The sequence below is a fragment of the Lepidochelys kempii genome, chromosome 4 (genome assembly GCF_965140285.1).
Source record: "Lepidochelys kempii isolate rLepKem1 chromosome 4, rLepKem1.hap1, whole genome shotgun sequence".
In the NCBI taxonomy this organism is placed as follows: Eukaryota; Metazoa; Chordata; order Testudines; family Cheloniidae; genus Lepidochelys; species Lepidochelys kempii.
In genome coordinates this window covers 91,847,701-91,872,852 of record NC_136383.1, presented here as the reverse complement: position 1 = coordinate 91,872,852, position 25,152 = coordinate 91,847,701, and the positions used below count along the sequence as shown (strand labels likewise).

The 25,152-nt window shown below is 40.6% G+C and overlaps 1 protein-coding gene across 4 annotated transcripts in view; it reads right to left on the bottom strand.

The window, feature by feature from the left end:
• Nucleotides 1-25,152, bottom strand: part of CNGA1 (cyclic nucleotide gated channel subunit alpha 1) — a 46,613-nt gene that overhangs the window by 6,158 nt on the left and 15,303 nt on the right. The window contains exons 1-7 of one of the 4 annotated variants that reach the window (XM_073342111.1): nucleotides 19,325-19,700; nucleotides 12,355-12,477; nucleotides 10,379-10,495; nucleotides 6,276-6,440; nucleotides 5,533-5,595; nucleotides 5,137-5,163; nucleotides 4,927-5,040 (exon numbers count right to left, since the gene is read on the bottom strand). In XM_073342111.1, the coding sequence (XP_073198212.1) occupies nucleotides 4,927-5,040; nucleotides 5,137-5,163; nucleotides 5,533-5,595; nucleotides 6,276-6,440; nucleotides 10,379-10,495; nucleotides 12,355-12,461 (593 nt within the window). In that variant the 5' untranslated portion in view covers nucleotides 12,462-12,477; nucleotides 19,325-19,700. Of the gene's footprint in view, nucleotides 1-4,926; nucleotides 5,041-5,136; nucleotides 5,164-5,532; nucleotides 5,596-6,275; nucleotides 6,441-10,378; nucleotides 10,496-12,354; nucleotides 12,478-19,324; nucleotides 19,701-25,152 lie in introns of those variants that run through there. The other 3 variants (XM_073342109.1, XM_073342110.1, XM_073342113.1) reach the window with 3 other exon arrangements.

The window sequence follows — 25,152 nt, the reverse complement described above, 5'->3', positions numbered from 1 at the left end:
TACAGCAGCCTGTTTGATCAGTGGAGGATCTCACTGGGATTGTAATAATTTGACAAGTGCTCCAATCTCTGCACTGGCTGCCTGTAGAGCTTCAGGTGAAGTTTAAGGAATCGGTTTTGACCAGTGAACATTTATGTCTCAGGCGCTACCTACATGAGAGACCACTTCTCTCCTCATGCTAAAATACCATAGCAGAGAACAGCAGAAGTGCCAGAACTGAAGCCTGGTGTTATATATTGGGCTGCTGATAGGTCATTCTCTCTGAGGGACCCACAGCTTAGGAATTCACTCCCCACGTTGCTTCAGGAAAGCCTGAATCTGATGAGCTTCAGAGCATACTGTAAAGCTCCTCTCTACTCCCCAGGTATTTGAAAAGAAGGTAATTGCTGGACCGGAGGGGAAGGGGGTTTGAGTTCTTAAGTTGCGTGGTTTGCTGGTGCTCGGTCATACTGAATTGTACTGCTTCACTTCAGTTCTCTTGAGATAGTTTGATGCCTTTTAGGTGTATAGCTAGGTGCCCTTTTCAGCATTTATATAAATCTAATTAATAGATAAATGTAAAACAATAAAGAGTCAGAGTGGCATTAGTAGCCACTTCCATAATAAGTGTAATTGGACACTGCACCAGTTGCAGTTCCTGGAGGCATTTTGCCCGTGGAAAACACAAACAGATAAAAATACTGTTTGAGGGCATTGCCACAGTGCACCATAGAGCAGCATTTAGTGCATCCTTTAATGGTGCAGTTTGTACTTCTCCCACCACTCACCCTGGTTGTCCAGCTACTGGTGGAAAAGGAGCAAGGGTATAGCCATACTCCATCATGCCTCCTTTGGAGCTCTCTTACTTTCCCTCAGGAGCACAAGCATCACAGTTTTGGCTGCCCCCTGCACAAATGAGCAAGTGGAGGTGCTCTCTTCCCCCTTTACACACTCACACAACAGCAGCCAGAAACTGGCCCAATTATTCTTTACACGACATGCAGAGAAATTTCAGTACATTCATTATATACAATACAATAGTAAAAACACATGCAAAGGTAAATGATAACACTAAGTGGTAAAACATACACAAACACAAACAAAGACAGTTTTGCAAAGCTATCAGAATGGTGTATAGGTTTGTATTTTCTGTAATACTCGGTCTACCACCTCGACCTTTATTTCTGCCTTCGTGAACAGCACATGCCCTTCAATACCTGTACTCCAGTCATGACCACTATTCCACCATATTTCTGTTATCCCTATAATATCTGGTGTCACTTCCTGCACCAGTTGTTCTAGTTTTTCCATTTTGTTACCCAGGCTCCTTGCATTGGTTCACAGACATCTTAGTTGTTTCTGCTTAGCTTCACCCAGATTCCTCAACTGAGTAGGTACAGTCATTCTAGTACCGGTATCACCTGCCTGACAATTAGCATCATTGGTATTGGCACTGTCTTTCCTCTTAATATCCTACCCACTGGTGTTCCTTTCTCCATTCCTGTAGTCTCTCTTTCTTGATTTTCCTCTTGGTCAATATTAGCCTTTGAACGCTGTTTCAAAATTTCTGATGGTTTGTCCAATTTCAAGTCTAAACTCATTGTTGGCCAGTTTATATCCATTTGTTCTTTTGCCAGCACAGGCCCTTAACTGAAATAGCTCCTCTCCCTTCCTGGCCTTTATCCATCTGATGTATTTATAAAAAGCAACCATATCTCCCCTCAGCCTTTGTTTTGTTAGGCTAAACAAGCCAAGCCCCTTAAGTCTTCTCCATCCCTCTGATCTTCCAAGTAGCCCTTCTCTGCACCTGTTCCAATTTGAATGCATCTTTCTTAAACATGGGAGACCAAAATTGTACACAGTATTCCAGATGATGTCTCATCAGTCCCATGTATAATGGTAATAACACTTTCCTATCTTTCCTGGAAATATCTTGACTGATGCATCCTCAGATAGCATTAGCATTTTTCACAGCCACATCAAATTCGTTGCTAATAGTCATCCTCTGATCAACTAGTACTCCCAGGTCTTCCAACTGATAGCAAAAATTCTTCTTGTTCTTCCCTAAGTGCATGACCTTACACTTTGCACTATTAAACTTCATCCCATTTCTAATATTCCAGTTTTCAAGGTCATCTAAATCTTCTTATATGATGTTCCAGTCCTCCTCCTATATTGGCAGTACCCTCCTACTTTGTCTCATCTGCAATTTTTATTAGCACATTCCCACTTTTCGTGCCAGGGCTATTAATGAAAATGTTAAATAAGACTGGACCCAAGACTGATCCTTGAGGAACTCCACTGGAAACCTCCTTCCCACGTGACATTTCATCTTTTAGCATAACCTGTTGCAATCTTCCCTTTAACTAGTTCCTTACAACCCTTTTGATTCTTATATTAATCCCCATCTTCTCCAATTTAACTAATTTCTCCTGTGGAGCTGTATCAAATGCTTAACTGAAATCCTGGTATATTAGATCTACTGCATGTATCTCCGTGTACGAATATCTATTCACTGTTGAGTTTAGTAATAGTGAAGTTATCAAGATTCTGAAAATACAGTACTGGGATATTTAGACTTTTAAACTAAAACAGGTTACCAAAATCTATATACCATATATTCAAATTTCATTTGATTTGAAATTACACCCTGCTGTTAAGTGGAACAGTAACACTCTGTCTTGCAGAAGGAGTGGTAATAGCTATGAAAATGGCCTGACTTAAGTGGATGGAAGAATTTAAATACATAAAGGGCTTGGTCTATACACAAGAGATTCTACACATGGGGTTCTGCTGATTAATTTCATGTATGGACATTCTTATTCTGGAATAAGAGTGCCTTGTCTCCGTTTAGCTCAACCCCTAAAAAGAAACAAGACACACTTAGACTCTCCAGTTCTAGAATAAGGTTATGTCTACACTAGCACTTCTGTCAGTCAGGGACATGGGCAGCAGGTGAACATGGGCTAGCAGGGACATGGGCTAGCAACCTGTCCTACATCTTTTGGCCAAGGCCACACCCCTTCTCACTTCTCACAGGTGGGCTGAGAGCGTGGAGCTCCTCCCTCATGGCCAGGGACCGCAACGGCAGAGCTCCAAGCCCCTCCCACATCTCATTCCTTCTCCTGCCATCCTGTCCCTGTTCCACTCTCAGTCCCTCCCCCAATCCACTCCCACTCTGTCTCTTCCCCCCAAGGCCCTGCCCCCAGCTCACTCCTTTCCAAACACACCCCGCTGCAGCCCCAAGACTGGAAAAGCTCTGTGGCCCTAGCAGGGAGTCAGATCTCCTCCAGTCCTGGGGCTGTGGTGGGAGGAGATTTTTCTGGGGGCCTCAAATTGGCTGGGGCCCCTGGGAATGGGTTCTATAGGCCCGTGCAGTAATCTGTCACTGCTCCCCACTTCCCCCCCGGGCGGCGCAAGGTTTGGGGAGATATTGCCTACCCCAGCCTCCATTATGTGCTGCCTATGGTCAGGTGTGTGAAAAAAACACCCCCTAAGCGACATAAATGTCACCAACAGAAGCACCAATGTGGACAGCGCTATGTCAGTGGGAGACACTCTCCCACCAACATAGCTACTGCCACTTGTTGGGGGTAGTTTAATTATGCTGATAGGAGAGCTCTCTCCCCTCGACATAGAGCAGGCTACACAGGAGACCTTAGAGTGGAAAAAAAACAGCCCTGACCAACAAAAGTTTTACTAAGGAAAAGTGCCAGTGTGGACAGCGCTATGTTGGCAGAAGATTCTCTCCCAGTGACAAAGCTACCGCCCTCCATTGGGGGTATTCTATTTTGTTGGCAGGAGAGCTCTCTCCCGTCGACAAGGAGCGACTATAACGGCGCGGCTGTACCAGCACAACTGTGCCGCTATAAGGTGGGCAGTGTAGACATAGCCTGTGCCTTGTTCCTGTTTAGGATTTAAGCTTAACAGAGACAAGGCACTCTTATTCTGGAATATGAGTGTCCACACATGGAATTAATCAGGAACAACTTCATGAACATACAAGACCTAACAGTGGTCAGCATATTCACTTATCTAGGGCTAACATACACAACATGCTTGCAGTATACCTGTCAAGGTTCCTTCCCCACTCTGAACTCTAGGTACAGATGTGGGGACCTGCATGAAAACCTCCTAAGCTTACTTTTACCAGCTTAGGTTAAAACTTCCCCAAGGTACAAACTATTTTACCTTTTGCCCTTGGACTTTTGCTGCCACCACCAAACGTCTAACCAGTATTATTAGGAAAGAGTCCGTTTGGAAACGTCTTTCCCCCCAAAATCCTCCCAAACGTTACCCCCCCTTTCCTGGGGAAGGTTTGATAAAAATCCTCACCAATTTGCATAGGTGACCACAGATCCAAACCCTGGGATCTTAAGAACAATGAAAAAGCATTCAGTTTCTTAAAAGAAGAAAAAATAAAAAGAATCACCTTTGTAAAATCAGGATGGTAAATACCTTACAGGGTAATTAGATTCAAAACATAGAGAATCCCTCTAGGCAAAACCTTAAGTTACAAAAAGACACAAAAACAGGAATATCCATTCCATTCAGCACAGCTTATTTTCTCAGCCATTTCAACAAAACAGAATCTAACGCATATCTAGCTAGATTACTTACTAAGTTCTAAGACTCCATTCCTGTTCTGTCCTCGGCAAAAGCATGACACAGACAGAGAGAGAGAGGCTTTGTTTTTCCCTCCCCCCAGCTTTTGAAAGTATCTTGTCTCCTCATGGGTCATTTTGGTCAGGTGCCAGCGAGGTTACCTTTAGCTTCTTAACCCTTTACAGGTGAAAGGGTTTTTCCTCTGGCCAGGAGGGATTTTAAAGGTGTTTACCCTTCCCTTTATATTTATGACAATACCCATGACTGGATTCAGTTGTGCAGGCAAGGCAATTTTACTAGAAGAACATAACACTATTTTGAAACCAAATGAAGAACACTTACTCCTCTTTCTTGTCTTTCTTCTTATGCTTATCTTTATTTCTGTGTTTTTCCTTTTTTTCCTTGTTCTTTTGCATTTCTGTGTCCTTTTTCTTTTCCTTTTTACCATCAGACTTGCTGAAACAATGGATTAAAATGTTATGGTTTTACGGAAAAACTAGAATGATAGTTTCTTTACAAGCTATCTTCTAAAATGTAATATTATTGTCTTACCCCTTCTTTTCTTTTTTCTGTTTCTCCCTAAAAAAGAAACAATATCTCTGTGATTGGCTCTTGGGATGCATATAACTATTATTTCCACTATTTTTCCTGTTAAAATCAGCTGAGTTCTATAAGTCTAACATTATGCTTAAGATTTTGGCCTTTGAATAAAACCTTTGTTTATAGTTTTCAACTATTTCCATTTTTACATGATTAAACAGGACACTAAGAACTTTTGTGTTTGAAAAACATTTGCTGTGCATATAGTTCAGATGTACATGTAATTTCTTATTGGATTACTTGTATGATGCTGCAATAATTTGCAAGGAAAGAACTAGGTATATTGCTTTTTTTCTTACTATTCTCTACAATATATATAACTTTATAGTGAAACTGTAGAGTACTTACTCATCTTTATTACTGTTGTTGTTGATATTGTACTGTGCAATGGCACTAGGTAGGTAATGTTCCCTAAGAAACAGCAAAATAAAAGTTATATCTGCTGCATGACACTAAATAGGCTAGTACTTGTAAACCAGTCTTTTAATGTAAGATTTACAGCTGCATAAGTTAGTTAAGATTTCCTAACTGGTTTGATAAGTTTAGAATGAAAATATTCACCAGTTAAGTACAGAGATGAAGAAAACCACTGAAATGTTGGTTATGTCTCTGTTTTCCTTTCTTGGAGTTTCAACACTTCTGAAAAGAAAAGGGGTGAAATCTTGGTGCCATTGAAGCCATGAGGAATTTTGCCATTGACTTCAGTGGAATCAGGATTTTACCGTTGATGTTTGCCCTGTTAAATGCCTGATCACATGGATTTTGGTTTTAAACTGCAGGTGTCTTCATAGCCTCCTAGGGTATTTCATGTTTAGACATTCAAACTGAACCATATTTTTATGACTGAGCATACAGAATGCTCAGGTAGGGAATCTGGTTGTGTTATCAAGGTGCCTGCGTTTTAAATCTAGGCCGTGAACATTAATGTTGCCCCTAATCAAAATAGATTTTACTGAAATTAGATAAAATAAAATTGTTTTGTGGCATAAAGTGAGATACAAAAACAAGCAGATAAAAATCCACATAAACAGGACCATATGGACACAGTCAAAGATTTGACATATACCCCATACAAGGAGCACAAAACTCACATGATTTCTTCTGATATCTCACCACAGAGATTCTGATTATTAAAATTATTGCTCCATCTTAGCTGTGGACCTTGAATTTTTTCCAAGAAAGAGTCTGAGGTTTGGCAGCCTTCATCAGAAACCCTCTTCTTCCAGTATTTTAAAGTAACCAAAAAGTTGGATATACTAAAAATAGATAGAAATATTAGTTAATATTTTTAAAAAGCTTAATTTCTTTGTTGAGGAAAAAAAAACCTTTGTAGGAAACCGAAATGTCACAATGCATTTGCACATATGTAACTTTCACTGTAGATTTCATTCACCATGCAGAGTGAGGATGGATGGCTTTGTACAAATCAGACAGATCCAGAAGAGGAAGAGCTGCCAGACTGTGGAAGTGGGGAGTCACAATACCTCCATCCTTCCTTGCGCCTATGGGACAGGGAAAAAATCACTGAATTCAGGGGGACAGCAAGAGATGAGCTAATAATATTGCCCCACACATACACAGAAGAGAAAGTCACCAGCTGCAGGGGTGGGACCTGAAGAACCCACACAAACTCCTTCACTTAGTAAAAATTCCTTTTAAGTAAAAGAGAATTTCATAACTTCCTCCCAGAAGCCAGGTTGATGGATGACACAGCTCCCAGAAGGTGGAGTCCTCTCCCACCTGCCTCATTTACCAGTAGGAGGGGAAAGAGAGCCACAACACCTCATTCCATCAGCAGGAGAGATTGTAGAGCCTTTTGCCTTACCAGCACCTAGGGGAGCAGAGTGTAGATCAGTGTATTCTGTGGGTGGCACACTGGACTTACATCCTAAAACAAGGCCCCCATTAGAGAACTTCAAAGAACGAACACGTCGGGAATGGAGGTTGTTTGTAACTCTGAACAAAATGTTACAGTTGTTCTTTCAAAAGTTTACAACTGAACATTGACTTAATACAGCTTTGAAACTTTACTATGCAGAAGAAAAATACTGTTTTTCCTTTATTTTTTTAAGTAGGTTATGTTTAAGATAGTATTATACTGTATTTGCTTTTTTTCGGGCGGGGGGGGGGGGGCGGGAGGTGTCTCTGCTGCTGCATTCTTGTGTACTTCTGGTTCCAAATGAGGTATGGTTGACTGGTCAGTTCGTAACTCTGGTGTTCATAACGCTGAGATTCTACTGTATCTCCAATGTGTTAGCCCTGAATTCTGAGGCAAGGTGTAAATTTTGTGACTGTATGAAATACATGGTTAAACATTCTAATTGTTATTGAACTAAGTATAATGGTGTTGATGCTGTTATTTTAATTTTTAATTCAGTGAACACTTTTACATGCCATAGTAGTCAGAATTTCCCATGCCATAATAGTATAATTTTATTCTTCTATGCACCAAAGATACCAAGGACCCTGGCACATAATATAGATCAAGTGTTGAATAACATAGGACCCTTGCACTCAATATTACTAGCTTGAAGACTATCAGAGCAACGTTTCTCTCCAGTAATTTTTCCATGTTGTGTTAAATGTTATGGCAACTAAAACAGAAAAGTTGAAAATAAATCTGTCAGTAGTATATCAGCTTAAGTTTAATTTTCTCCTTATATGAACAAATATTTTAAATTGATACTGTCTAGTTTAGATATCACAGTGACAGGATAGGCTTAGAGAAAACTAAATAGAGAGATCTGAGTATAGTTTCATTATTTCAGTTTTTAAATACTTTTCTTACAGGCTGAATACAAATCAATTAAAAAAACTCTGATTTCTAAAAAATGTATATTAATACATTTTAATTTTTCAAATTAAACCTACTTAAAATTAAATTTGAAATTATCTCATCCTCTATTATGGCCTAAATTTACTAAAATCTGTTAAAGTTGCTAAAATTCTATTTTAAAAAAATCAAGCAGTACATGTTTGCTGCCAAAATTTTAAAGAAAGTCAAACCACTGAACTGATGAAAGTCATTGGTTAAGCACCTGAAACCAAAGTTTGTTGAAGTGCTAAACCAGTTTTTGACTGCAATAGCCTCTTCTGCAAGTGCAAGGAGAATATTTTCTTCATTTCAGTTTATTCCACTAGTTCAGTTTAATGACTAGTTGAATCAAAATTGAGAAATAGATTAGGAGTTGAAAGAGCAGGAAAGCTTCTTTTTCTCTTCCAATCTATGATGTGTGAGAGGATGAGATATACTAGTTCTAAAATTGTGGAGGATGTGATGACCAGAAACAATTAATTCAGTTCACGAACAGCAGATAATACTTCCTTTGTTTAATAAATCAGTTAGTTTTAAATGCAAAAATATGTTTTGATAAACTTTTATTATGTATCCAACATATTTAAGGTAAAAAGAAAAGGAGTACTTGTGGCACCTTAGAGACTAACATTTATTAGAGCATAAGCTTTCATCATGAAAACCATATTTAAGGTAGTTTCAGTTAGCTATCAAACCATTTTAAAATGCTGGTTTGTAAATTTTAATTGAATTATCATTTCCATCCAAATTCAGCTTGATACAAATCACAAGTAAAAAAAAGTTAATCATCTAATAAATAAGAAACGTTATTCATTATTTCTAACATAGTAAAAAATGTAAAAATTAAGAAGCTATATGTATATATGTATGTTATGCTATATAATTGCTTACATTAATTTGTTTAGATATAATGTATCCTCCTGGTTAGCAAAAAGAAGTATCAAATTTAGTGTAAAACCTATATTTAGTTGCAAATCAACATGTTTTAATAGTTACCAACCTTTCTTTAAGAAAATAACTAAAAAGTTTAAATTCAAAACAACATGACAACTGATTTAAATTAAGGTTTTCTTCTTGCTGATTAAAATCTGTGATTTAACTCACTTTGATTTAAGTCACTCCACACTGTTTTATTATATTGCATTGATTGTAATTCTCACTTAAAAGCCTGAAAATAAGATTACTTGTCCTATGAATTTTGCCCTTTTACAGTTGGAATACATATTTTTCTTGTGTATTTTCAGTGGGAAAAAATTGTGGGTTTTGTTCCTTATTTGTGTATCAGCATCACTGATGATAATAACAGTGATGTCAGCTCACCACAGCAATCAGATAGATTGCTTGTTTTTTTAATTGCCTTTGGTTAACTAGTGCTCCCTTTGTTGACTGGCTGATTCTGCAGTAAACAAAATATTTAAAAATCACAAGCCAAAATCCTCCCTGGAGCAACTGTCCTTATTAGAGAGAAGAAGAATGGTCTTGTGATTAAGGTACTGCATTATTATTATTTATTTTACTGTTCGTATTGCAGCAGCACCTAGGTGCCCCAATCATAGTGCAGGACCACAGTGTGCTAAGTACTGTACAGTCCCTGCCCCAAATCTTGGGACAAAAGAAATCAGAGTTCGATTTCCAGTGCGATCATGGACTGACTTTGTGACCTTGAGTGAGTCACTTAATCTCTCTGTGTCTCAGTTTCCCAACTTTCTCCCAAACTTTGTCTGTCTTGTCTTTAGATTGTATACTCTTTTGGGGGCAGAGATGTGGGATATGTTGACCAGAGAGTAGAAGAGCTATTAGAGATGGGACAAAGACCACAAGGAAGACCCCGAAAAAGGTGGTTTGAGATGCTGAAGGAAGATATGAAGAAGGTTGGTGTCAGCTTGGAAGACACACTTTACAAAAATATTTGGAAACACAGAACAAGAGCTGCCAACCCCAAATGATGGGAAAAGACAAAGGTGAAGAGACTCTTTGGGCAGGGACTGTTTCTTACTAATGATGTGTATGTATGGTGCCTAACGCGATGGGGCCCTGACCTGGGTTGGGGCTTCTAGGTGCTAATACAATAATTATTGGTATAATTAATTATCAGAAACAAATTTGGCACCATGCCATAAACTTCATATAACTAGTGATTATTGCTGAGAGTTTCTCAGTTGCTTTGATTTCAGGGCATTTCCTTCCAAAAATAATGTATATATGTCAAGTTTTAATCGTAAACTCAAGAATGTCCCCTTAAAATCGATGTTTTAAACGTGAGAAAGATTACCAAAATATCACCACTAAACTTGTGTAAATAAATGGATCCATGGAGAGGTAAACACATAAATATGTAGGTACCCTGTGCTAAACATGGATTCCTGGGATGTACCTCACCTCTGTAGCACTCCTTTCACTGCCTGTGAGTTGTTTGTGGAAGAATAACCGGGGCAGCTGTCCCCATGCTCCTGTGTTTGTAATATGGATGAACTATCATACACTTCAGCCAGAGACCTATAATTAAACAGTATGTACAATGAAGAAATTATCTACTGTACTACAGCAACAATTCATAAATAGAAAAGGAGTACTTGTGGCACCTTAGAGATTAACCAATTTATTTGAGCATAAGCTTTTGTGAGCTACAGCTGCTTAAATAAATCGGTTAGTCTCTAAGGTGCCACAAGTACTCCTTTTCTTTTTGCGAATACAGACTAACACGGCTGTTACTCTGAAACAATTCATAAATAGTGGTTCCCAGGCATGATTTACTTATGTGTTTTATCTCTAAACCTTAAAGTTGCATTATTTTTTGGTATGGACTTTTGTTATTTGTTAAGAATTGAGAGTGTGCTGTGCTGGGAACTCTACAAAACACAGAAGAACTTTCAGTACCTGTCCCTACATAGTCCCTGACCCTGCAGAAATGAACAAACCTAAGGCCCCAACCTTGGAAAGTCAGTGGGACTACCCACATGTGTAAAGTTAAGCGCACACAAAATCTTTGCAGGGTTAAGGATTAAGGAAAATGTACCCCTGTATCAGTGTACGTTACTTGGATATAGGATGTTCCCATGCAATCCATGATGCATTCTTTAGTGAACTAGAAAGTGGATTTCATAACAGAGGGAATAGCAGTTTTACCAAATTAAGTTAACATGTCTGTTGAATGCCCTGTTGAATGTCTGTTGAATGCTACAGCCTGTAAATGGCAGCTCTGAACACACATTTCTGGCTTTAGCACACTTTTCATTTAACTTTAAAATTCACCTGTTTTGTGAGCCAATTTTTTAAACCAGCCTCCAAAATTGCAGATACTCCAGACGTGCATTGTACATGCAAATTGTCTAGTTAGATATTCCTCAAGCAAAACTTGCAAGCACAATTTTGTGCTGAAAACCTGCAACTCCCATTGAAATCAATAGGACTTTCTGCAGGTGCTCATCAGGCCACTTTTATTTGTCTAAACTTAGATGCCTGGACTTTAGGCACCCAGGTTTGAAAAATGTGGCCACAGTGACCAGTCTGTAAACAAACCATTAGGCTACAATTTGACTTCAGTGGGAGCTCTGGGTGTTCAGCACCTCGGAATATCAGAATACTTTTTATTTAGAAACCAAAACATGGATTGAGTAGTCTAAATTTGGACAGACAAATATGAAAGTATTAGCCACTGAGCAGTCACAACTTGTTATTCACTTTTTTTTTGCTATATGATCAATCATCTGAGTCACAGGATATTATTTCAGTTCCCTGATTTGATGAACTAAGCTTTAGAAACTTGAAAGAATCCCCTTTTCTGTGTGAAAAATTTATCTACAAACATTTGTAACTGTGTAGTGGTTTTCTGCAAAAAAGTTTTTCAAAATGGTTTTCCCAGTGTTTAATGCTCACAAATATTTATTCAGAATAGTATTCATCTTGCTTAGCTTTTAGTGGACTTTCTTGGTAATAAAAAGTGGCTCAGTTGAACGTCTACAAATAATCCAATAAAAAGGGTTGTGAATGCCAGCGAAGTGGGATTTACTCACAACTATATTTTTTACAGTATTGTCCCAACGCAAGGCATGAGCCACTTTGCAGGATGGTGAAACACTCAAATAGTCATTACCAAGTTATTTTTTGACTAGTTGAACTCATTTTTAAGGAAGCCAAATAATTTGACTAACAAATATAGTCACATTTTACCTTATCCTAATTAATTACAATGAGCAATGTATCACAGGTAGGTTAAAAGCTAAACTTCTTATGAATGGAAGAGGAAAGACACTAAGACAGGGACAGACATCTGTCTCCTGTCACTCTCATGCAAACTAATAAAAATTAAAAAATCCCGAGAGCAGAATTTGACCTACTTAGTATACTTGACTTACCTCCTGTTTCTATTCTCTATCCTTCCTACGCCCGCATCAGCATTCTGTACTGCCAGTCTGGGAACATTTATATAGGAGCGATGGGTGTTAATCACACCAACCTTCATGGTCAGATTGGTACTCCTTGGTTGAGAGGGGAGGAATCATTTCAAAATGAAAAAAAGTACTTTTATGGTTCTATACAAAAAGAAACACCGGAATGGCTAACATCTGCATGTTACATGCTCTAGGGCAAAGAGTAGAAAATTGATTATAGAAATTAGAGATATGCAATTTAAACATAGATCTCTTTGCTCCTGATTCAATCATTACACATCTGGAAAATAGGAGGTAGAATCAGGAAAAAACAAACCACCCAGAATGTCTTCCACAATACCAGAAAATGGGACCATTCAACCAAACAAAAATATAAATGTAATAAGACACAATTGTGTGTTTTAAGAATGTTAAGCAAATTTAAATTTATTATGTACAATTCAATAAAAACACATAGAACACATTGTCTCTATTCACAATACTTGTATTACAGCATTAAAATCTAGCTCTATGTAATGTACCTGATTCTGTAGTTCTTTACACGTGTGTAGCTCTCTCAGAGGTCAGTGGAAGTTGTGTGTATGTCAGTAATTTGGCTTCAGACTTAATATGTGACTTACCCCAATAAAAGTAGAAAAAATATGAAGTATTATTAAGTATAAAATATGTCAACTACTTCCCCTATTACAACAACAAATGGCAAAGGCACTCTAGCTGAAGCGTACTGCCCTCATCCTCCCTCCCCTCTTCTTCCAGTTATTTTTCACAGCCACTTGTCGCATCTTGCCCTTGGTTAGATTGCAAGCATGTCAGGGCAAAGGCTGTGTCTTTCTACGTGTTTGTACAGTGCCTGGCACAAATGAGCCCTGCTCCTGATTGGTGCCTTTAGCTGCTGCTGCAATACAACTAAGAAGTAATAAAAATTATAAAATATGACACTGTAAGATTAAGGAGATATGAGATTAGACTCTAGGTCTGAGTGCAAGCCGCAAATTGCAAAACTGAATGCAGTTCAGCTCACCTATGTACTATAACTTTAGAATAAATGTAATGGAGCTAATTCTCCTCTCACCCTGGTGTCAGTCAGGAACACTTCTACTGAAGTCAGTGGAATTACACTAGTTTTAAACTGGTGTCAGTGGCAGGAGAATCAGGCCCAATAACTTTGCCTACTAAATATGTAGGGTGGAATCCTGGTCCTTTCAAAGAAAACTTTGCCATTGATTTATTTCACTCTTAATGCTTTTCCAGGAATTCACAAAGACAGTAGCAGCTGAGAGAGTTTGCTCCATTGGGCCCTCTGGTGGTCCCCATGAAGTCAACAGCAAAACTCCCAATATAATGGGACTGTCATAAATATAAAGGGAAGGGTAAACCCCTTTAAAATCCCTCCTGGCCAGAGGAAAAATCCTCTCACCTGTAAAGGGTTAAGAAGCTAAAGGTAACCTCGCTGGCACCTGACCAAAATGACCAATGAGGAGACAAGATACTTTCAAAAGCTGGGGGGAGGGAAAAACAAAGCCTCTCTCTCTCTGTCTGTGTCATGCTTTTGCCGAGGACAGAACAAGAATGGATTCTTAGAACTTTTAGTAAGTAATCTAGCTAGGTATGTGTTAGATTCTGTTTTGTTGAAATGGCTGAGAAAAGAGCTGTACTGAATAGAATGACTATTCCTGTCTGTGTGTCTTTTTTGTAACTTAAGGTTTTGCTTAGAGGGATTCTTTATGTTTTAATCTAATTACCCTGTAAGGTATCTACCATCCTGATTTTACAGGGGGGATTTCTTTATTTCTATTTACTTCTATTTTTATTAAAAGTCTTGTAAGAAAACTGAATGCTTTTTCATTGTTCTAAGATCCAAGGGTTTGGGTCTGTGGTCACCTAGGCAAATTGGTGAGGATTTTTACCAAACCTTCTCCAGGAAAGACATGTCCAAACTACGTTTCCCAGTAAACCCGGATAAAGTTTGGTGGTGGCAGTGGAAATCCAAGGGCAAAGGGTAAAATTAATTTGTACCTTGGGGAAGTTTTAACCTAAGCTGGTAAAAGTAAGCTTAGGAGGTTTTCATGCAGGTCCCCACATTTGTACCCTAGAGTTCAGAGGGGGGAAGGAACTTTGACAGGGACCATGGTAGGGGCCCTCCATGTGGAATCATTTAGGTTTTTCAAACATGGCCCATTATGTAGCTGAGTAAGACAGGAAGGATGGTTTAGGGTAGTTAGGGTACTAGCCTAGTATTTGAGAGACCGAGGTTCAATTCATTGCTCTGTCACAGACTTCCTGTGTGACCTTGGGCACAACCCTTAGTCTCTCTGCCTCAGTTCCCCACTGTTAAATGCACTTCCCTACCTCATAGGGTTGTAAGGATAAAATTATTAAAGATTGTGAAGCACTCAGATATAATGTTGATGGAGGCCATATAAGTACCTTAGATACAGTACCATGCGGTCACATAAATAAGGGGCCTGTGCCTGACATGAAGTTTTACTGTTGGAGAGAGAATTTCATAGCAAATCATGAACTAAATTTGGTACACTAGCCCTTGCCCAATGCATTCTGGTTAATATGCAATCTCAGTGTTCAGTTACAAAATAAAGGTAGGTGTTTTATAAAATCCTTTCAGAAATGCTGGTAAAAGTGAGTCACTATACCCAGCATGTTATTCGGTTGCCTGTCCTGAGTATTTTCAAATTTGCCAACAGGCACAATTTCAATCAGCCTGTCAGTTTGAAGATGCATGAAGATGACAGTTTTGAAGTTGCCAGTAACTGACAGGAATTACTTCAAAAAAGGCCCATTCATGATTTGCTGTGCTGCTGAGAAGTGCCATAAAATGCCACTGACAGGATCACTTTTGATGAAAATACCTGTGCCGTTCAATCCAGCCTGCGGCTGGGAAGATGATGGAAGAAGCATTGTGATACTGCTACAGCATGTGTCTACTAAACTAAACAGGAATATGATGTATTTGTTGGTGGATTATGTCTTTGTGTTAGCCAGTGAAACTGAAGGCACCATTCCCACTTGCCTAACTCATTTCATATGGGAGAGCGGAGAGGAAACTCTGTTTCCAACAGGCAAACAGGCAGTGCATGCAGGCTATGCAGACATCTACCACAGTCCATAAAATAAAAAGATTAAGATTGAATACTAACAAGTATCATTCCATTATATCTTGCCTTTAAAATGGCTAATTGTATGGCTTAGCTATAAGGAGGCAGGCACATAAGAAACATATTTTTAAGACCTAACCAATGAGTCAACCATGGCATAGGTGCTGGAAGGAGGACTTTCACTGGATTGCTTCAGCAAGGGCCTTAGGGATTGAAACTACACCAGCTTTTATTAAGCGGTTGTATCTCTACACATGAATGGGGAGCAATATCAAAAGTGGGTAATGCTGGCACCCAAAGGCAGCTCAGATCCACCCTGATTCAACCACTCCCTGAAGAAGCTATTAAAAAGATCCAATTTGGAACATTAGTGTAAATTAAAGCTGGTCATCTTCCTGGTCAAAACTCAATACTGGACAAAGGCAGAAACACTGTTTACCCTTCACAGGGGAAATCTCTTTTCTAACAAAATTGACTGGGGGCAGAAAAAGGGAATGCGGGGGTGGGAGGATTGGGGATGCATTCAGAGCCCCTAGCATGGGGGAGAGAATGGGGAACAATGATAGGGGGCGTGGGAGATGGGCCACACACAGCCCTTGGCATGAGTCAGAGGGGAATTGCAGCAGGGGATGGGAGAGTGGAATTCAGGTTACTTGGTGGATGTGGGGAGGAGGATTGGAGGAATGTAAGGAACACCAGTGTGTGCAATCCATTCAGCCTATAGAAGCTATATAGTGTGCAACCCCCTAGCTATGAAAGGGGCTAAGGGCTGCCCAATAAAGGTTGTTGATATAATCACATATGACTAATCTGTCCACAGAAAGATGAGATGGTGTAAAATTGTTGCATCCAGAGGGTCACTGATGCTGGTGTGGGTCAAGCACTCAGCTGAAGCCCCTTTGTGTTGTAAGGCTGCACATATGGAGCAGGGCACTGAATCCAAAACAGTGTTAAGCATCTAGCAAACAATATTTGGAGAGACTTTGTGTTATGCTTCAGGAGACAGTTTGTGGTCTCTGTAAGAGCCTTAAAAGTGTTGTGTGGGACATCATAAGAAAACAGAGGCTTCTTGGATACCAGGCTGGAATATCTAGCTTAGAATTTCTGCAAAAGCTGGTCTGCTGTATATTCCTCTGCTGTTCAGAGAAACAGGACTTTGTGTATATTTCAGTAAATAAATGGATTACACCAAGGTTACTCCAACTTCTTGTCACTGACTTCTCATTCAAATGGAACTACCCCATAAGGATTTTCCAATCGGCCTAAGGGACAATCATAGCAATATAAATCCTGGCCTAGAACTTTTAAAAGGAGCTGTCAGCTGGGGACAGGGAACAAATGGGACTGAAGCATTCCTTCCCCCAAGACATTGGAAAAGAGGACAGTAGAGACTCTTCAAACCCTCCCTCGCCCTCAAGCACTGGAATTTGGAGGCTTTGACTGAGCCGCATGTTCCCCTAAGATCCTTGGTCTCATACCCACACATCACTCCACCAAAGATACAGATGGGCCAGAATCTATAGAGGCCCTGTGAGTAGGGTTGTCAGGTGCCCTGGTTTTGACCTGAATGGCCAGTCAAAAAGGGACCCTGGCAGCTCCGCTCAGCACTGCTGAGCCATCAAAAGTCCAGTCAGCAGTACAGCAGGATTAAGGCAGGCTCCCTACCTGCTGTGGCTCCGTGCAGCTCCCGGAAGCAGCCGGCATGTCCCTGCGGGCCCCTAGGCACAAGGGTAGCCAGGGAAGCTTCACATGCTGACCCCACCCCAAAAGCCAGCTCTGCAGCTCCCGTTGGCCGGGAAGCACGCAGTTGCTTGGCTGCGTCTCCACCTAGGGGTCGGACATGCCAGCCACTTCCAGGAACAGCGTGGAGCCAGAGCAGGCAGGGAGCCTACCTTAGCTGCACTGCACCGCCGACCTGGACCCACCTGAGGTAAGCGCCACCTGGCCTGCACCCTGAACCCCCTGCCCCAGATCAGAACCCTATCCCACACTCTAAGACCATCCCAGACCCTGCACCCTCACCTGCACCCCAACCCTGTACCCCTGGTCGTAACCCCCTCCTGCACTCACACTCCCTCCCAGAGCCCACACCCCACACCTCCTCCCACATCCCACACCTCTGCCCCAGCCCTGAGCCCCCTCCCAAACCCAAACTCTCTCCCAGAGCCTGTGCCCTGACACCCCCGCACACCCAACCCTTTGCCCCGACACCCCCGCACACCCAACCCTTTGCCCCAGCCCCGAGCCCCCTTCCACACTCCAAATTCCTTGGCCCAGCCTGGAGCCCTCTCCTGCACCCCAAACCCCTCACCTCTGTCCCCACCCCAAAGACCACACCCCTAGCCGGAGCAATCACTCCCTCCCACACACCAATCCCCTGCCCCAGCTCAGATCCCCCTCCTGCACCCTGAAACACTCATTATTGGCCCTACCCTGCAGCCTGCACCCCCAGCTGGAACTCTCACCTCCTTTCACACCCCAACCCCCTGCCCCAGCCCCGTGAAAGTGAGTGAAGGTGGCGAAGAACCAGCAACAGAGGGAGGGGGTCTGGAGTGAGTAGGGGGTGGGGCCTCAGAGAAGGGGCAGGGCTGGGGCAAGGGTGTTTGGTTTTGTGTAATTAGAAAGTTGGCAACCCTAGTTCCACTGGTTCAGACTGTGGAGCAACCACTCTGAGGCCTCTTCTTCCCCAGCCTGATAGTTCTGATTAGACTGGTGTGGAACTCCTATGCACAGATGTGGAAAGGACTTGACCCCCCCATAGTTCCAAATTAGTGGGTCACAATTTGGATCTCAGTAAAGAGTACAGGATCAGGTTGTTTTTCCTGTCTTCAAATTCTATTAGCATTAAAGAATATATTTGATAATTTCAGATGTGAAGGGCCACATTTTTAAACTCAGAAGCCCAAAATTGTCCTGTAGAAATGACAACACAACTGTCTGCCTATATGTGCCTGACCTGTGAGCGTGGTATTTTTATTGAGCACTTGTGGGTCAAAATCCCTGCCCCACTGAAGTTATGTTAAGCAAAATATTTTTGGACTATATTAATTATGTTAATATAGCTTTTCCTTATTCTCTAGCTACACCAGTTTTGTTAAAATATCATATTAGCACAAACTATCATACTGATTATTATCTTCTAGCCCACTCCACAACAGCAGATTACAATATTTAGGAAGTTAGACTTCAAGGTAATGCAAATGAACTTTTGCTTTAGAAATATTACACAATTATTATCAGGTCATGGATTTCACAAATAATCTGGCTCTATGTATTCTCTTTTTAAAAAGATAAGAGAGTTATGAAGAACAACTAAATGTTCAAACTCTTACTGTTTTTTTTTAAAAAAAACTATTTTACCAGTGATAAGCCAAGAGCATTAGGATGCAAGAAAACAAAAGAGAGCATTATTCATGTACAGAATTGTAATGAATGGAGGATTAGCAGATCCATCTGCTGTGCTTTTTTACATTAGCCAGTTCTCGCTTTCCTATTGGCACAATGGTCCAAATTTACCCCTGCTGTATCTACACTGACTTCAGGGATGTAATGACTTCAACAGAGAAACACCAGGGATTAATTTGGCCCAGTACGTCTATTTGCTTACTTTTAATTATTGAAGAACAACATACAAAATATTCAGTTACATTACTTTAAAAAAAGTTACAAAATTTCTAGATTGTTGTTACAAAATCTCTAGATTTTGCCCTCTAGGATACATCTAGAATAAAGCAAATTAAAAAAAAAATACCTAAGTGGGGAAAAAAAAGACACCGATATTATTGCTGTCACAAGGGTGCTTTGCTATTGTGGGTGCTTACCTTGGTAATGTAATCTACTCCTAGTAATGATTGCAGTCCTTTAAGTTGTCAGCATTTCCACGCTCAATGTAAACAGCCACAATGAAAATCCAAAAATAATCAACATGTCAGGGTATTAATTTCCTTATTGCTGAATTTCTTAAATGGGCAGTCTAATGGTACTTCTCTGTATTATTCCAAGACCAGGGCATGGTCATTAGACAAGGATTTCCTTGACCTAGTGCTGGATTTTGAGATTTAGAGACAGATGAAAGTGACAGTGACAGTCACCTTTATCCCTCACCTGAGCAGAAGCTTATGAATACTATGAATATGCATGGGATTTGACAAAGACTATTGAACAATTCCTGTTCTGAAACTAAGGAAGATATTGGAAAAGCGTTACATAGCAATATTGATTGGTGGTATTTTTGTATTACTTTATTGCAGATTCATACCTTATTATTGTACTAGAGTTTTTCACTGGAATAGGTATGGATTACTGTTTGTTCTTTCATATTTTATCATACAGCCTAGAATAATAATAATTACAGTTTTAGTCAATTTGGAAACTTCTCAGCCAAACTAATACAGCTTTGTAAGGGACTATAATGTTCCCATTGTGATGCTTAAAATACCTGTAAAATGTTTCATATATGTTTAGTTCAAAATGTTATTGTTTATAACATCTTTCTTGCCAATTCTAAGAAAAAGTATTATTTTAGCTATCAGAGAGAGAGAAAACCTATTAGTAGTAATCTCCTTGCTCTATCTTAGGTTTTGAAAAAGGACAAACTGTGTCAGAAAAGTTGTGTGTGTCAGAACATAAAACTGCATCAGAACATAAAACAGCAAAGAATTAATCACAAGCTGACAAGAAAGTATGATTTGTGGTTAAGGCACTGAGATAGATGCCAGGAGATTTGGTTCAGATCCTAGCTTTGCCACAGGTTTCCCTTCTGTCCTTCCCTTAGGGTTCAATTCACAATTTCCCTGAGGGCACTTTGGGTAAGTCTACACTGCAGTATAAGTGGGACTTGAGTCATCTGGGCCTCGGTTAAAGAACCCAGGTCTTGAGCATCTACATTGATTTTTAACCCTACATTAAGAATTTTCTAATCCAGGCTTGAACCTGGGACTCTGGCACCATAGAATTGGAAGAGACCTCTGGAGATCATCTAGTCCAGTCCCCTGCTCAAAGCAGGACAAACACCCACTAATTCATCCCAGTCAGGGCTTTGTCAAGCCGGGCATTAAAAATCTCTAAGGACAGAGATTTCATCACCTCCCTAGGTAACCCATTCCAGTCTACAGAAGAGAAGAGAAGAGTGAGGGGGGATTTGATAGCAGCATTCAACTACCTGAAAGGGGGTTCCAAAGAGGAAGGAGCTAGACTGTTCTCAGTGGTGGCACATGACAGAACAAGAAGCAGTGGTCACAAGTTGCCGTGGGGGATGACCAACAGTGGCTCCAGAACTTTTGCATAGAGAAAGCTACATTTCTGGAGCTTTGTAAGCAGCTTGCCCCAAGCCTCCAGTTAAAGACACACGCATGAGGGCAACCATCCTGATCCAGAAATGGGTTACTATAATCCTCTCAAAGCTGGCTATCCCAGACTGCTACACATCATTGCCAACCAGTTTGGTGTTGGAAAGATGACTGTAGGTAAAGTGGTGGCAGAGGTTTCTGAGGCAATCAGGTTTACCTCAAAGTGGTGGGCATAAAAGATATTTCTGACGTAACTGCTGGCTTTGAAAGAATGTGGTTTCCAAACTGCACCAGCACGACTGATGGGACTCATGTGCCCACAGTTTGCCCTCTTAGGAGCACAAGTACATAAACCTAGTCTGTGGGTAACTTGCTTCTGATGATGACCTTGGGGGGGTTGTTTGAAGGCCAGATGAGGGGAATCAGGAAAGATTTCTTTCAGGATGGGGTCCCCAGTGAGTATGGGTTGTAGTTGTTTGATGATACCCAGTATGGGTTCCAGTGTGGGGTGGTAGGTGACAACTAGGGGTGTGTGGTCACAGGGGGTTTTATTTCTGTATTGAAGCAGGTTCTATCAGGGTGTTAACATGCCACATCACCTTCAATGTTCCCTTATAATATATGCTAACTATTTATACTACTGCTGGGGGAATTATGTGCACTACGCAATGCAGAATTTGGACAGAATTAATGTTCTGCATAGAATTTCATTTTTTCCCCACAGAATTGGTGCAACAGAACTGCTGGCCACCACCTGGGGCTGCTGAACCAAGCAGAGCCCAGCTCTCCAGCTCGCAAATACAGGACACTGCTGGTGGAAGGGGGAGGGAGAGCTGGAGGGTTCCAGGCAGCTGCAGCTCTCAGCACATCTTGAAGGAAAGAGGCAGTGTGCAGGAAACTCCATACAAACCCCAGACCCAGTATCAAGCTGTTTCTCTCTCTGGATCCCTGAGCTCTGGGGGTAGGGAGTGTGGGTGTGTGCGCTTGCAGGCACCCTACAGCTGGACTCTGGGAAAGGGGGTGTGAGTGTCTGGGCTGGAGGGCGCCCCACAGATGGGCTCTGGGTGGGAGGGGATGCAGGTGTCTTGGCCAGGGGACATCCTGCAGCTGGGTTCTGAGGGATGGGGGTACAGGTGTCTGGGTGTGGTAGGGGGTTCCCCAAAGCTGGGCTCGGGGGGGTATCTGAGACCAGAAGGAAGAGGTTTCCCCCAAGATGTGCCCAGCTGGCACGTGTGACACACCCAGACTGAGGCACCCAACAAAAACAGAACAGAGAAACAGAAACTGGGTTGTCACAGGGATTTCTTTAACTCTCTACTTCTGGGGGAATCTATTTTGTTGTGTGTATTATTACTGACATACCTGTTGAAAGGTATTTTGAAATAAATTACCAAAATAATTCAAACTGGTGTGATTATATTGTGTTATTTTGACAAATAAAATATGCAGAATTTCAAAATATTGGGCACAGAATTTTTAATTTTTTGGTGCAGAAGGTTCCCAGGAGTATTATGCTAAACCATCTGTTTGATTTTGTACGTAGGTGTGATACTTTGAATAATTTCCCCATACCTGAGGAAGAGCTCTGTGTAGCTCAAAAGCCTGTCTCTCTCACCAACAGAAGTTGGTTCAATAAAAAATATTATCTCACCCACCTTGTCTCTGTAATATCCTATCCTGGGACTGATGTGGCTACAACAATACTGCATTTACAAGAACATTGTAGCTATTAGAAACAAGCAAAACACCACATATTAGAAACCCAGTAAATTCATAGTTAATGTTATACCCAAATATGCAGATAAGTAAAAGGCATCCAGAATATCAAATGAAATCAGATGCAAATCACATGTCAAATTCAGGCAAATTTTCAGGACATAATTTATTGTTGTTTCAGCAAGGTTGAAAATTCAACTTCTATCAAGTTAAATGATTTTTCTTGAATCTTTTATTTAACTGCTCCTGTGCCTGTATTATAGAACGTGGTCTTTTATTACTAAAAATATCAAATTTCATGTTGTTTTCATGTTGGTCCACAAGTACTGTGGACCAAATCTATTTGTTTCTTTCTCAACAATTTGGTTATGTTTTATGTAAAGGAATTTTGAATTCCATCTAAAATCCAATGGGGTTATATCTTAACTGAGATAGGGAAGGGTCAGATTTGCTTTAAATATGTGGTTCTGTTCTTGCAAACCCTTACTCCAGTGAGTAATTTTTATTCATGAGTATTTCCATTGGAGTCAATGGGATAATTCCAACTCTTATGAGTAGGGGTTTGCAGGATCAAGCCCTATATTTGCTGAATGACTTGACAAATAGGCACAACTCTGCTCCCTTTTAAGTCAAAATCAGAAATCCCATTAATGTCAGGGAGAGCTCAATTAGTTCCAGTGTTTATACAAGAGTCAATATTTTCCCATAGGGATTTCTTACATTGTTTTGTATTTAAATCAAGTAACCTTGACTGACGGGAGGAAGATAGAAGCCCTGGATTATGGTTTTATTAGGCTTGTTTTAATCTATTTCCATATGTGGCTTTGTCAGCTCCTTTATAATTCTTCTCAATCCTATTAAGGCTGTCTCTATTTGCAAGCTCTCATTTACATGACATGTATACATATTTATTTATAAATAATTAGTTTCTGAAAGGAAGGGCTCTGCTTTGTAGTCACAAAGGAAATTGGAAATTTACTATTTTGTTGTAGTTATCTAGGTGGATAAATGCTTAGGTCTTGTCTACACTGTAGGTATGTTTGTTTGTTTTTTGCAAATATTCCCCGCCTTTTCCTGGCGCTGGTGCTGTTCCAACAATGGTAGGAGCACCAGCATAGAAAAGCCTCCCGCAGTTCCTAGCATTTTAAATCTTATATCATTTAGGCCTTCTCTGAGCAAGATTAGAAACAAACTTAAAACACAGGCAGCGTCAGAAGCACTGTTTATAGAATCACAATTAATTTGTTAAGGTGGCCAGGGTAATATCTGTAGCAAGAACAGGAATATTAATATACTACAGGCAGTTATATTTTTCAGCTCTGACATAGTCACATCTTAAAGGAGTTTTCATCTATTTATTCAGGAAAGTGAATGAATGACCACAGAAAACTTGAACCTGTGCCATGAACAAACTGTCTTTTACTGAAAATAAAGGGTTAGTAAAGATGATTTTGTATTTTGTAGCATTGCGGTTGTACATGAGATGTGGAACAGAACTCAATAATACTAGCCAACTCCTTCATTCCTTAGTCAGGAAAAATTTCCATTTGAAGTCAAATGGCAATTTTGACTGAATAACGTCTGCAGGGTTAAGTCCATTTTAAGACAACTAAAGTGTATTTGTAATTCACATAAAAACACTTTCAGCACACACACAATAAAGGGTTCCATTGAGTTTATTGGCATTTTTGTCTTTGACTAAATGAGAGCAGGATTGGAACTAGTTTGTAGTTAAATTTAAGGCCTCATGAGTCTAGAACAGAGCTGCCAGGTAGCGAATATCTCCAAACTGCCACCCAGCAGTAACTGTAACCAACTTGTGCGTCACTGCTCACGACCCACTGTGGAGACAGATCACAGGAAATCCTGCCTCAGGGGGTTTGACAGGCGCAGCCTCATGGCTCTTGATTGGTTCCCCGCCATAGATAAACATGAGTGTTCCGGGAAGCGTCCAGGTAAAAGATGGATTTTCTGTAGCTGCTATGACCTTGGATTGATTTGGACTACACCTCATGACTCGGACTCTGAGCCTTAGTATTGACTCCAGCCTGGAACCAGACTAAGAATGCTTCCAGTACTCCCAGTCTCAGGTTTGCCTCTGCTCTGATCCTTCATCCTGAGTGCCCTTGCTGGGACGCTGACAGTAAACAAGATATAACGTTCACTTTAAAAAGGCTTCAGGATGATTCTCATTTTATCTCATTTATGCCCAAGATGGCCAGCAAACTACCATTTCCTTTTCTTCACACTGATGACAATTTTTGTCTGTTGCCAAATCCACATGCCGATTCTCCTGACCTTCAACATGATATCCAGCAGCACTTGCTCCATTCTTCTTTGGCTCATCTCTAAGAGATTTTCCATTTTCGTAGTCTCCATACGAGTTTCTGCACCATAGGTGACAACAGAGAAATGCAGATGTTTTATAATTTCTGCTTCAAGGTAAGTGGCATCCTTAAACTAGTTTAGCCTGCTGAATGCCCTGTAGCCTTTGTTCATTCCTCTTACTACTTCTCCTTCTTGGTCACTATCTCTGCAAACCATCTCTCCCAGGTAGACATACTCTTCCATATCTTCTGTTGCATTGGCCTTTGTCAAGGTTCCTTCCCCGCTCTGAACTCTAGGGTACAGATGTGGGGACCTGC